The sequence below is a fragment of the Stegostoma tigrinum genome, chromosome 3 (assembly GCF_030684315.1).
Source record: "Stegostoma tigrinum isolate sSteTig4 chromosome 3, sSteTig4.hap1, whole genome shotgun sequence".
Taxonomy (NCBI): domain Eukaryota; kingdom Metazoa; phylum Chordata; class Chondrichthyes; order Orectolobiformes; family Stegostomatidae; genus Stegostoma; species Stegostoma tigrinum.
The window spans coordinates 129,426,270-129,440,187 of NC_081356.1; the positions used below are offsets into that span (position 1 = coordinate 129,426,270).

General features: G+C 41.2%; 1 protein-coding gene across 6 annotated transcripts in view; it reads right to left on the reverse strand.

Moving 5' to 3' along the window:
- The window catches only part of htt (huntingtin), a 238,331-nt gene that overhangs the window by 68,303 nt on the left and 156,110 nt on the right, over positions 1-13,918 (reverse strand). For all 6 annotated transcript variants that reach the window (XM_059644891.1, XM_059644889.1, XM_059644890.1 and 3 more), the window contains 5 exons: positions 12,167-12,303; positions 5,897-6,013; positions 4,213-4,335; positions 3,470-3,708; positions 648-790 (listed from right to left, as the gene is read on the reverse strand). In XM_059644891.1, coding sequence (XP_059500874.1) covers positions 648-790; positions 3,470-3,708; positions 4,213-4,335; positions 5,897-6,013; positions 12,167-12,303 — 759 coding nt within the window. The remainder of the gene's footprint in view (positions 1-647; positions 791-3,469; positions 3,709-4,212; positions 4,336-5,896; positions 6,014-12,166; positions 12,304-13,918) is intronic.

Sequence of the window (13,918 nt, forward strand, 5' to 3'; positions counted from 1 at the left end):
ATATTAGTTCAGGGAATAAATGTTTCCTAGATATCACAGATACTCTCCTACTTCTCTTCATGTGGCATACTTTACATGTACCTGACAGGAAAGGCTGTGCCTCAGCTTGCTATCTTATCTGCAAGGAAATCCACTCACCACAGCACTGCGAACATCAGTCTAAGTTCAAGACTCTGGAATGGGACTAGAACTCAACTTCATGACACTAAAGAGCACACATTGAGAGAATTTAATATTATCCATGCTGTGATCTCCCAGGTGGGACATTAAACCAAAGCATTGCTTATTCAAAACTGAACTAAAGTACCACATCCTGGGAGAAGCGTCAAATATAAGAAGCAGCCGTGTTCAGGGGAATGTATGTGAATGATAGCCCAAGCACAGATCTAATGTCAGTAAAACAAAACACAAAAGAACTGCAGAAGTTTTCAGAAAAGCTCAGCAGGTCTGGCAGCATCTGTAAAGGAAAAATATCAGTTCTGTTCTGTGGAAGGGACACCGAACCCAAAATGTTAATTGACTTTTTCTTCACAGGTGCTGCCAGATCTGCTGAGCATTTCCAGAAACTTCTGTTTTATTGTCAACTGTCAGTATTTGTTAAACTATTTCAGTCAGTAAAACTTCTTCCAGAAAGGACAAAGTGTTACCTGACTTGAAGATGTGTATGAGACACATAAGCAGAGTGCCAATCTGCTGACAATAAAAGGAGTGCTGCTGCTCACTCATGTCCACTTTCAACTGCTTATTCACAATGTCTTCAAGGAGGATCCCCACCATCTGCAACAGGAACCTGCGCAAACAGAAGAATGCACTAGTTAATTACCAGTTAGGTCTCTGCTAGAGTACCATGTCCATTTTGAAGTAACTAACTATCAAGATGTCAACCTTTGGAAAAGATGTTAAAGGAGATTTACTAAGATGAGGGGTTTCAGTTTGTGAATTGACTGGATTGGTTAGGGCTAGATCACTACAGTTCATAAGAACAAGGGGGCATTTCATTAAAACCTATAAAATTTTAACAGGTTAAACACAAGAAGGAGTTTCCCGATGACTAGGATTCCAGAACTGGCAGTCACAGTCTACGGATTTGAGGTAGGCCTTTCAGGACCGAGATAAGGAGAAATTTCCCCAAAAAATTAAATGTTTTCATGAAGGATTTAGACATAATTCTTCGTGCTGAAGAGATTAAAGGGCATAGGGTGAAAGTAGGAACAGTGTAGTGAGTAGGATAATATATGATCACACTGAATGGCAGGACAGATTTTAAAGGCCAAATAGCTTGCTCCTGCTCTTATTTTCTGTATTTCTACCTCAGTTTTCTAGCACAAAACATCCCCAGAAAGTTAAATCTACGGACATAAAAAGGTGAGCAGGCTGCTGAAAGGACATGAAAGATCACTGGCCTTACAAAGAGAGACAGTTTACAAAAGGAAGTTATACTAAATCTTTTTAGGTCACTAGTTAGGTCTCGGATATAGCATTGCGTCTAATCCAGGGTAACTCACTTCTAAGTAGGATGTCAAGACTTGGGGAAGGAGCAGAGGAGATTTAGTAGTGATGAAGGGCTTAGAGAGGATAGAGAAATTGGGTCTGATCTCCTTAGAGCAGGGAAAGTTAGCACAAGATTTGGAGGTGCTTAAAATTGAGAGGTGCTTTGGATAGATTGCATATTGAGAACTGTTCTGTTACAGGAAGATCAGTATCAAGATTTAATACCATCGGTGAATCAAATAACTGAGATGAGGTATTACTCAGCAAATTACAATAAAATGGAACACAGAGGGTGGCGAAAGCAAGTTCTGATGTATCTATTTGTGGACTATTTTAAAAACTTTCACTTTCTCAAAGCCATGTTATGAAGTATTACAGTCCAAATATTGCATGTCTTGAGTGCCAATATTCACTTTTGCTACGGACAGAAGCTTTGGTTTTGCACAACAACCCACAGAATGTGTTTTTGGAAATTGACATTTTTCATAAATCCCTCAAAATCTCTACCATAAACATTTTGCACACAACACTCACTGAAAAAGCCACCAGTTAATTTACATTTAGTGCCACAGAATGTATAGCAGTCTTAGTTTCTCGTTTACAGCAATACGAACAAACTAGTTACAAGCAAAAATAGGTCAATTAGCCCATAAGGTTTGTGTTTTGAATCCCAGATTCCCATTTTCTCCTGATAACCTTATCAACCTACGCTTTAAAAATACTCAATGACACAGGTCCACAGACTTCTGAGACACAGTGTTCCAAAGTGACATTCCTCAGGGAAAATTATTTCGAAAAGGGTGACTCCTTAACATTAAACCATGCCCCTAGTTCTGGCCTCACCCATGGCCGGGGTGGGGGGGGTGGGGGGGGGGGGGGGGGGGTGCATTATTTCCAGATCCACCTAGACAAGATCTTAGGAACTTTAATTAAGTCATTACAACACACTCTTCAAAACTCCAGTGGAATCAAGCCCAGTGTGTCCACCTTTTCCTCATAAAGGCACCACACTCATTCCAGGTATCAATCTGGTAGGCTTCCTCTGCATCACTTTCAATGCATTTAACATCCTTCCTACATAAGGAAACCAAAACTACAAATAGTATTCAAAATGTGGTTTCACTAATGCCTTGTAATAATTGATGCATAACATCCTTCCCTTTATGTTTAGTTCCTCTTGGAGTAAAGGATCGTATTCCATTTGCTATCTTGATTACATATTTCCCACAATTGTACACCCTGATGCAAGGACATTCTGACTGATGTGGAAGCAGCAACCCGTGTCTTTTTGCAGCACTATCTTAACAGTGAGTTTTGATAAGATTTGTAGCTCAGGCTGAGGTTCTGGATGTGAGTTTGCTCGCTGAGCTGGAAGGTTAGTTTTCAGGGTAGCCCACAAACCCACCAACACACTAAAACAGCAGCCAAAGACCCTATACAGACAACAAGCAAAACGAACATAGTTTACAAAATACCTTGCAAGAACTGTGACAAACACTACATTGGACAAACAGGCAGAAAGCTAGCCACCAGGATACACGAACATCAACTAGCCACAAAACGACATGACCCACTATCACTCGTATCCTTACATACAGATGAGGAAGGACACCACTTTGATTGGGACAACCCATTCATCCTAGGACAAGCCAAACAGAGACACGCAGGAGAATTCCTAGAAGCATGGCATTCCAACCGGAACTCCATCAACAAACACATTGATTTGGAGCCCATCTACCACCCCCTGAGAAAAAGAACAGGAAATGACATCACCACAGGAAATGACATCACCCACCCAAGGAAACCTAACCAGATAAATAGAAAGCGGGGCATAACACCAGCGCTTCGTCGGAGGCTCACTGATGATGTTACCTAGAATGGTGACGAAATGCCTGAAAACTAACCTTCCAGCTCAGCAAGCAAACTCACATCCAGAACTATCTTAACACTTTATTAGAAGTTAGTGAATCACATGTACCTGGCAAAAGTTTCTTCCGGGAGATGTTTACTCTGTGTGTCTTCATTCGGTTCCTCTGGTGGGGCAGTCAGATTCCCTCGGTCCCTCAACAAAGTTATGTTCTGGCAGGAAATCAAATAAGGGGACAAGGCCAATTCTTGAACCCGTGATAGGACAATATCCTCGGTGGACTGAGAAATGAGGACCCGCAGGATAGCTAGGATACCTGATATCCAAAGCTGAACTGTTCCAACTGATGCCTACAAGATAAACAGCTTCGAGTTATTACTCCTTTGGTTTGCTACTGACAGGAGAAAAGAAAAATATTGAGCTTAAGATTTTACATGCCGAATTTACAAAATTGAGCACTATCCCTGCTTTTTGAATAGAGTAGCCACCAACACCCACTCCCAAATCAGATACAAGTGAAGGATCATTTCACAAAGTTGCTTTCAACACAACTCAAACTTAAAATAGCAATTTATATCATCTCCAATAGATTAAAGTCTCCAAAGTTGGCTTCACAAGAGCTTTATGGAACAAGGTGGACACTGAACCACTTAAAGAAATATCAGGTTGATCGGCCAAAAAGCTGGGACACAAGTGACAGATTTGATGGAGTGTTGCAAAGGTGGTAAAAAGGGAAGACAGAGAGCTATAGAAAGTCGTTTCCATGATTAGGGCCTAGCCAGCTTAAGATTATGTTGCTGATGGTGTAGCAATTAAAACCAGGAATGGTTTCTGTCAGATTCTGAGTGGCTTACCAGGGTGCATGGTATTGCAAACATACTCTTCAGCAACATGTCAACAGGTCGCAGGGACGAGGGTGCCACTGTCTCGAAGAGTGTATTCAGCACACCTAAGGCTTCATGTGAATCCAGATGCATCTGCACAAGCCAGATAATAAATAATGCATATATTTATATCCACTTTTTCTACAAGATAAAATTTATTGAGGTCATATTCGAAGCTTACAAATTCAATCATAACTGCAAATTCCTCCTTGATTTATCAACCTGCTTCAGGCCATCCTTGTAAAGACTGCCCTCTCAGATTTCCCAACAAGTACTGTATGATGTTTCACCATATTAATGATATAATTCACCATATTTGGCAGCACTGTGGTTCAGTGGTTAGCACTGCAGCCTCACGAGCCAGGGGTCTGGGTTCAATCACACCCTCGGGCAACTGTCTGTGTGGCACTTGAACATTCTCCCTGGGTCTGCGTGGGTTTCCTCCAACAGTCCAAAGATGTGCACGCTAGGTGAATTGATCATACTAAATTGCCCATATTGTTCAGGGATGTGCAGATTAGGTGGGCTATCGGTGGATGGGATGCTCCGAGGGTCAGCGTGAACTTGTTGGGCCGAAGGGCCTGTTTCCAGACCACAGGAATTCTAAAAATAAAAAACAGGAACTGCCTGCATTAACCAGCTGTATGAGAACACTGGGGCCTGGGATTTCTGCTCATCTGTGGTGTTTTGTTCATACAATTCACCAAACTAAACTGAAATTTTTGATGCTATGTAGTTAAATTCTAGTTTCTGCAATTTTAGCATGTTTTAAAAACATTGAATGAATGAATGAAGCAACATCCACCCACAAAATTTGCCAAGTTCCCACATTAAATTATACCCTCACTGCAAGGTTCCACTAACAGCAGTCCTTTGGATGTCTTTTTCAATCCTTTAGAAATTAACTTAGTTTATATGTTTGCTTTTGAGCCAAGTATAATAAAAGGTAAGTCTTAATAATTCTTGTGATCTTTGTCTTAATTTACTTAATAAACTACGATATTCCAACATAACGTAAAAATGATGACTTTCATTAAAAAGATTATAGAAAGGCGATGAACTCTGTGTTAAAGTGCTTCTAACATATCAAGCTGCCACTTTAAAACTATAAAAGGACAATTTAAAGCAATAATTTTAAACAAACATGTTTTAACACATTGCCCAATTGGCTCTGAATTTTGCATTAGATGATACCAAAATGAGTTTCCCTACAAACTCAGGGAAAAAGAAATCAGTTCAAAACTGGCACAACTTGTGCCAGAATTAGTAACTGCACAAAGCAGAAACACTAAATCTTTATTTCCAAAACAGAATCAGCAGCATATCAACAGGCTATTCAGCTTAACTGGCCCATGCTGCTGTTTAAGTTCCACTCAAGTCTCCTCCCACACAACTTTCTCAAACTCTAATGGTGCCCTTACATTCCCCACTCATGTTTATCCACTTTTCCCCTTCATTGCATTTGATATTTCCTGCTGCCCATGGTAGTGAGCTCCATGCTCTCTCACTCTCACTAGTCTCCAGGAAAAGAGAGATTATCGACATATCTGTACATATTATGAAATAAAATCATGAGCAGAGAGCACTGCAGGGAACAGTGAAAGCAGTTCACAAATGCTTTAGCACCGGAGTCTCCATATATGCTTGACTGTACCTGCTGTTTAGCCAGCAAAGGTAGAATCATGTCAGCTATCTGGCGCGAAAGACGTTTCCACTTATCCTCATTCTCCTTGTGACACTGTTGCAACACCAGAATTAACATTTCCAGGACCTGCAGAAACAAAGAAAAACAATGCAGCAATATTTACATATTTCACCTGCCTACTTTCATGTCATCAAAAGAAAACAAGAGTCTAAGGGAAAGTTGAGATGACTGTTCCCTCCTGCTACTCATGGGGAAACAGAGATGGAGAGTAGAAGGCCAGGGAATTGAAGACAAACAGCAGAGTTGTTCTAAAACTTCCCACGGTCTTTATCGAGCTGCTCATTGAGCTAAGACTGATAGAGGCCTGTGGTTCTAATCCCCTGATTTGGGCTGTTTACAAAAACAACTTGAATTTATGTAAGACTTTAAAGTAGTAAAATGTCCCAAGGAACTTCACTGACACATCCTCAGATAAAACTGACAGCATTCCAGAGAGGAGGCATTACAACTGGTGAGCCAAAGTACAGCAGAGGAGGTCCATTTTTTTCAGGAGATACTGAGGAGGAACAAAGGGGAAAAGTGTGGTCAGGTTTAAGGAGGCAATACCACCTGAAGGCACGACCAACAGATGAGTAACAAAAGGTAGGAATTCACCAAGGCCACAAGTGGAACAGCACAAGTATTTATTAACAGGCCATACAGCAATTTAAGCTTGTTCTACCTTACAGTTTGAGTATGGTTCATCTGTACCTCAACCTGATCAGCCTCAACACCTTTACCAAACAAAAAAAAGTGAGTTGATCTCAGTCTTCAATATTTCAATTGACTTCGAGGATCTGCAGATTTTTGGGGAAGAGTTCCAGATTTCTAACACCCATTGCAAAAACTGCTTTCAGCAACTAACCCTAACCCAGAATCCCTCAAAAACCAAGAGAACAGTGGATGCTGTAAATCTGGAACAAAAATGAAGTTGCTGGAAAAGCTCAGCAGATCTGGCAGCACCTGTGAAGAAAAAAACCAAGTTGAAATTTCGGGTCCGGTGACCCTTCTTCAGAACAAATGCTGCTAGGCCTGCTGAGCTTTTCCAGCAACTTTGTTCTGATTCCAGAATCCATCAAATTTTCCTCCAATCAGAAAAACAGGAAGAAGTCTCTCACTCTATCCTGCCCCATGATCCGATTACTTTTGGATGATTTGAAAATGAACTTTATTTACCACCTGCATTCTATACCTCTTCTCTACAAAAAAATCTAAGTCTTGATCATTTTAATTAGCTCCAGATTCACTGCATTTTGCAGGAATTGTTCGTATCAGGGTTTACCAGTGTTTTATGATTTTACAACCTCTTTAAGGTGAAAGCTCCTTCTTGTGAAACCTAAACTTGGCTTTCCAACCAGTTTGATCTTTGAACCCAGTTTTGTATTTGTACAAAATCAGTCAACTGGATAAGGGAACTGATTTAGCTCCATGAACTGGAGTTTGAATGGACAATAATTTCTCTAAATCACGAATAAACGAGAGTTCCACAACAGAATCAGTCAATACAGAAGGCAACCTAAGTAGGGAACGGTATTTTTAATACCGAGAGTTGGGGAGGGTTAGTGAGAAGAAGGGAGCAAGAAAGGCAGTTTCTTTTGAAGGTTGTGTTCTCACCACTCCAATCTTCACGCAAAAAGACATTTTTCACCCCGGCGCAAGGTCAGGCATCAACAAACGGACAGAAACAGTACAGAGCTCCCAGTTGATTGATTAAACATCAACTTTCAAACAGGTCAAACTCAATTGTTTCCAAAGGCTTAAGAGCACATTTTGTCAATTTTGACCGCAAAAGAATTAAACCTGCAATTCTTACCATTTCAAGATGTTTATTGTAAATCTATTTAAGGAAGAAAAGTTGGTTTATCACAGCATTCGGGCTTAGACATGACAGTTGCTGCACCATAATTCTGCCTACTTAGAGTTGTTGAACTGCGGAGCTATCCAGTAGACGGAACATTATTAATTAGTGAGTTTTGAGAAGATGTGTAGCTCAGGTTGAGGTTCTAGATGTGAGTTTGCTCCCTGAGCTGGAAGGTTAGCTTTCAGACGTTTCGTTACCATTCTAGGTAACATCAACTGTGAGCCTCCGACGAAACGCTGGTGTTATGTCCCGCTTTCTATTTATCTGGTTAGGTTTCCTTGGGTTGGTGATGTCATTTCCTGTGTTGGTGATGTTATTTCCTGTTCTTTTTCTCAGGGGGTGGTAGATGGGCTCCAAATCAATGTGTTTGTGGATGGAGTTCCGGTTGGAATGCCATGCTTCCAGGAATTCTCATGCGTGTCTCTGTTTGGCTTGTCCTAGGATGGATGTGTTGTCCCAATCAAAGTGGTGTCCTTCCTCATCTGTATGTAAGGATACGAGTGATAGTGGGTCATGTCGTTTTGTGGCTAGTTGATGTTCATGTATCCTGGTGGCTAGCTTTCTGCCTGTTTGTCCAATGTAGTGTTTGTCACAGTTCTTGCAAGGTATTTTGTAGATGACGTTCGTTTTATTTGTTGTCTGTATAGGGTCTTTTAAAATCATTAGCTGCTGTTTTAGTGTGTTGGTGGATTTGTGGGCTACCATGATGCCAAGTGGTCCGAGTAGCCCGGCAGTCATTTCCGAGGTGCCTTTGATGTAGGGAAGAGTGGTTATGGTTTCTGGGCCCATTTTGTCAGTTTGTTTGGGTTTGTTGCTGAGAAATCGGCGGACTGTGTTCATTGGTTACCCGTTCTTTTTGAATACGCTGTATAGGTGATTTTCTTCTGGTCTTCATAGTTTCTCTGTGCTGCAGTGTGTGGTGGCTCGTTGAAATAGTGTTCACACTGCAGCACAGAGGAACTAAGAGGAGCAGAAGAAAATCACCTATATAGCACATTCAAAAAGCACAGGTAACCAATGAACACAGTCCGCCGATTTCTCAGCAACAAACCCAAACAAACTGACAAAATGTGCCCAGAAACCATAACCACTCTTCCCTACATCAAAGACATTTCGGAAATGACTGCCAGACTACTCAGACCTCTTGGCATCATGGTAGCCCACAAACCCACCAACACACTAAAACAGCAGCTAATGATTTTAAAAGACCCTATACAGACAACAAGCAAAACGAACGTCATTTACAAAATACCTTGCAAGAACTGTGACAAACACTACATTGGACAAACAGGCAGAAAGTTACCCACCAGGATACATGAACATCAACTAGCCACAAAACGACATGACCCACTATCACTCGTATCCTTACGTACAGATGAGGAAGGACACCACTTTGATTGGGACAACACATCCATCCTAGGACAAGCCAAACAGAGACACGCACAAGAATTCCGAGAAGCACGGCATTCCAACCGGAACTCCATCAACAAACACATTGATTTGGAGCCCATCTACCATCCTCTGAGAAAAAGAACAGTGAAATGACATCACCAACCCAAGGAAACCTAACCAGATAAATAGAAAGCGGAACATAACACCAGCGCTTCACCGGAGGCTCAGTGATGATGTTACCTAGAATGGTGACGAAACGTCTGAAAACGAACCTTCCAGCTCAGCGAGCAAACTCACATCCATTATTAAGTAGTCTTTCATAACTGCAGGAATCATGAAATTAATCTGTCTAAATCAGTTCATCAAAATATTTAAAACAGAGTCATCGAAGGAGAATTGGGCATGAGACACGCACTGATGAAGCAAAGGACAGACTGTACACCAAAAACTCATGACATGACAGATGGGAAACAGTGGAAATAGACAGCAGATCCAACAGTGCTCCCGAAATGTCTACACCAGAATCATTAATCATGTATGCACAAACAGGTCCACAGGCAGGTTAATTAGTTCCCGTTACAGTTGCTGACAGATGTGCTGTGCATTTCCAGGATCTCCAAATTCAGTTCACTTTCTTCGCATAGGGCTTTTTCCTCAATTGATGCCGACGAAACTCAACGTAATGAGGGGGACAACAGACTGGACGATAAAGATCAATAAAGTTGATGCACAATGTACAAAACGAAACACTCCAGCCATTAACTTATGCAAACATCCAAGGGACACCTGAATTTGGAGCACCTGTACAGCTGGGTTTAGAATAGGCAGCGGATTAAAAAGTTGCTTTTAGGATGTTGGGAGAATGCTGAAGCAATTTTCAAGTATTACTGTCCACTCTGGCTAATGACTGTGGGCCACACGTGAAGGAAAATAGGAAAGAGGCATACGTTTTCCATGCCTCAGGTTCCATTCACTTTCTGTAAACCGTGCACAATGAACGAAAGCTACATTGATTAACATGACACGTGTGGCAAATAAAACAGATTTATTTCACAGGGGGATGCTAACTTTCCCAATCTTGCAAGTGTGCCAAGATCCAAGTTATTGCTGTAGAGAGACAAAGATGGGGTGAGGACAGAAGAACAAAGGAGGAGACTGGAACACAAGTAACACACAACACAAACAATAACACAGAACTGAGGAAGGGGCTGGTGTAAAGAAGGGAGACATGTGATTGTATCACAGATGTACATAAACAAAGTATTCAATAGGATGACGCTATCCATCCAGGGCACTCAAGAACTGCCTACCTCAGGGTCTCCACCTCTATGTTAAAATAACCAAGGCATGTCAAAGACATTGACATGTTTTATAGAGGGGCCCAATCATCAGTTTTATTTAAAAAAGACTAAGGAATGTTATATGATTGGGTTAAGCGTCTGTACTTTAACACTGCAAATAAGCCTTTTATTTGGTCAATAAGGCTATTGCCGTACATTGTTGACCAGACAGTGGCTATAGGAAAATTGCTTAATTGTTTAATCAGCTGCAGCCATCATAAAGTTCAATATTAAGGGTGCTTGCTGGTGACTAGGCGGGGTGAACATCTTTGATCACTAATAAGACAGACCAATGACCAGTCTTTCATCTAATTTCCAAAACTCAAACTTAACAATACAAACTTTCAATTTTGATGGGCTGCTGACAGATCAAGCAATCTCAAACAAGGTCAGTTTAGGTCCACACACTTCACAGCAAACATATTGACTTTGCAAGGGAGTACAGAGTAGATGCACAACAATAGTTCAGGGGCAGAGGATAAATTATAAGGAAAGGGTAGTCTATATTCATTAGGGTGTAGATTAGGGTGATGCAATTAAGATGTTTAAAAACAATTTGACTGAGTACAGACAGAAGAAATCCAGAATAAGGGGATGGGGTTCAATCTGAAAGCTACAGGTAACGAGGCCATTCAGGGTAAAGTTAGGAAGCACTGTTACACACAAAGGCTAATGGAAATCTGGACCTCCTTCCCCCCAGGTGCTGTCGGTGCTGCACAGTCAATGGAAAGTTTCAAAACAGACAGTGATAGATTTTTGATAAATAAACATTAAGACCAAGAGAACCAACATAGTTACATGGAGTTCAGGTACAAAATTTCCCTTGATCTAACATGCATCAACATTCTGCCTTGCCTAGACCATTCCACCAAGTACAAACATGGTAAGAGTGTGATGGAATACTCCTCCCTTTGCTGATGAATGAAATTATAAAAGAGTGATGAGGAACTCAACACCAAAGACAAAACAGCCACTTGAATAGTACCCCATCATCATTCATAAAAATGTTCACTTTCTGCAATACCACTGCACACTAGAGCAGGGGCATATACCATTTAAAAATGCACTGCAACAAGGATTTTAATAGAAGCTTCTAAATACATGTCCTCCCTCACCTAGAAGAACAAAGATAACAGCAGACAGGAATACCAGTACCTCCAAGCAAACCTTTAGCCCACACTTCACACAGACTGAGAACCATATCACTGTTACTTCAGCTTTTCAGGATCAAAATCCTGGAATACCATTCCTAAGAGCACTGCACCATCACATCACAGACTTTGATGATTGAAGTGTATGGTTCACTACCACCTTCAAGGGCAATAAATGCTAGCCTAGCCATTTGTGCTGATATCCCATGAATGACAAAGAGTATGTATGCGAATGGCAGAACCGATGAGGGTGTAACATAGCAGCTTCTGTTTGTATCTTATAATCAGCGTCCTGTGGGATGGCATACAATCCTTTATGGACTATGCTTACTTTGCCCAGCTTTCGTTACCATTTCATGATCCCGGCTCAAGTGACAAATTAAATTCCAAAGCACTTTAAAGAGGGGGGATGTGAAGAGGAGGAATGGGGATGAGGAAGGTGAAGGGCAGTGGAGCGAGGGGCCTCTGGTTTTAGGAAAAAGTAAGTTGGATGTACCTGATGGTATTGGATGAGTCTCAGCAACATAGAAACTACCACTTCTTTCTGCGTATCCAGTTCCTTGCCAGCATCAGCTTTATTGGTCCCTCGCAGTACAAACAGATCATGAACTATTGGCTGCAGTGCCGGGATTGCTATTCCAAAATACAAAAAGAAAACTTCTGTTGGATTCTTACAAAACAAAACTGACACAAGAAGCGCGCGCTCTTCAACAAAGAAAAGGTTCAACACATTGGTCCACGGGATGAGAGTGTTGTCCAATAATGATAGGCTGACTAAACATGCTTCCATTCTCTGGAGTACAGAAGAATGAGGAGGCCTCAGTGAAACATACACATTTCTGAAGAGGCTTGACAGGATAATAAGGGGCAGTGTTTCCATTGACTGGGGAATGTAGAGCATGCAAGCACAGCCTCAGGGTAAAGGGCTAATCATTTAGAATTTAGAAATTGTCACAAAAAGATTTGAGATTGTTTGGAATTCTCCAATCGCCAAAGGTATCAGTGCTCTATTATTCAAGGCTGGAGCACAGTGATTTCTGATCTCTTAGGGAATCAAGAGGTAGAGGGAATCAGTGGGAAAATCAAGTGAAAGCAAAAAGAATAGCCATGATCACATGAAAATTGTGGAGGAGACTCAAACGGACAGTGTGACCTGCTTCGGCTCCTAGTTCTCATGTTACCTTTCTGAAAGTTTTGATCAAAAGTTAAGCAAACTGCTCTGAAATTTAACAAAAAAAAAATTCTGAAAATTGACAGCACAACCATCAGCATCTGCAGAATGTTTACATCAATACAGCACGATTCACAATCTCAGGACATCTCAAACAGCTTTACGTCCACTGTAGTTGTTCTGAAATCCAGTCAGCATAGGAAACAGCAGCAAATTCAAGCACAGCAAGGGAATTACGACTAAGTAACTTATTTTAACAACACTGCTGATTCAATGAATGATATCGATCAAGACACCAGGGATAACTCTTGCTGTTCACTGAAACACCTTTTATATCCACCCAAGGGGGAAGGCAAAACTGTGATTTAATGCTTTATCAGCACTCCCACAACACTGCACTAAAAAGGTGCTTGTGCCCCTTGAGTAGGGATTGAGCTTTCAACACTTTCACTCAGAGGCTAGAGTGCAACCCACTGAGCCACCGGACATACTGACAAAAGGTTTCAGAAAAAAAGAAAGTGGTTAAATAACCACTTTAATGGCCTACATTTGAGATGTAATTCAGATTGAGGCAGGTCATGTGATATCTGATGAGCTGGCACTACATAATGGAACAACTGAAAGCTTAAAAGAAGTGTTTTCTTCACAACGTTCACTTGCATCACCAGAACCAGAATGAAGTTGCCATCTAATCTTATGTAACCATTACCCGTATACTGATCCAGTTACGGAGTGCTTCTGGTGCAGATTTAAGCAAATCATACTCATGAGCAGTCCATCACTAGCTGTGATCTGCAACACATAACCAGTTTTGAGTGTAGATATTGGAGTAACTTTGAGGCAATCCCAATCACTGGTAGCCTAACAGCAAGTCAGAAATTGAAAGCAGGCACAGTCTAAAATTTAATTGTTCTGATCCCTGTAGTGAGCAAGGTGGCAGCTCACCACCTTCTCACGGTAACTAGGGACGTTTAGCAAATGCTTGCCCAGGTAGTGATGCCTAAATCCCACGAATGAATTTAAAATTGGTGATACCAAAGCTATACTACAAACTGGATAGCAATCTCATTCATACAG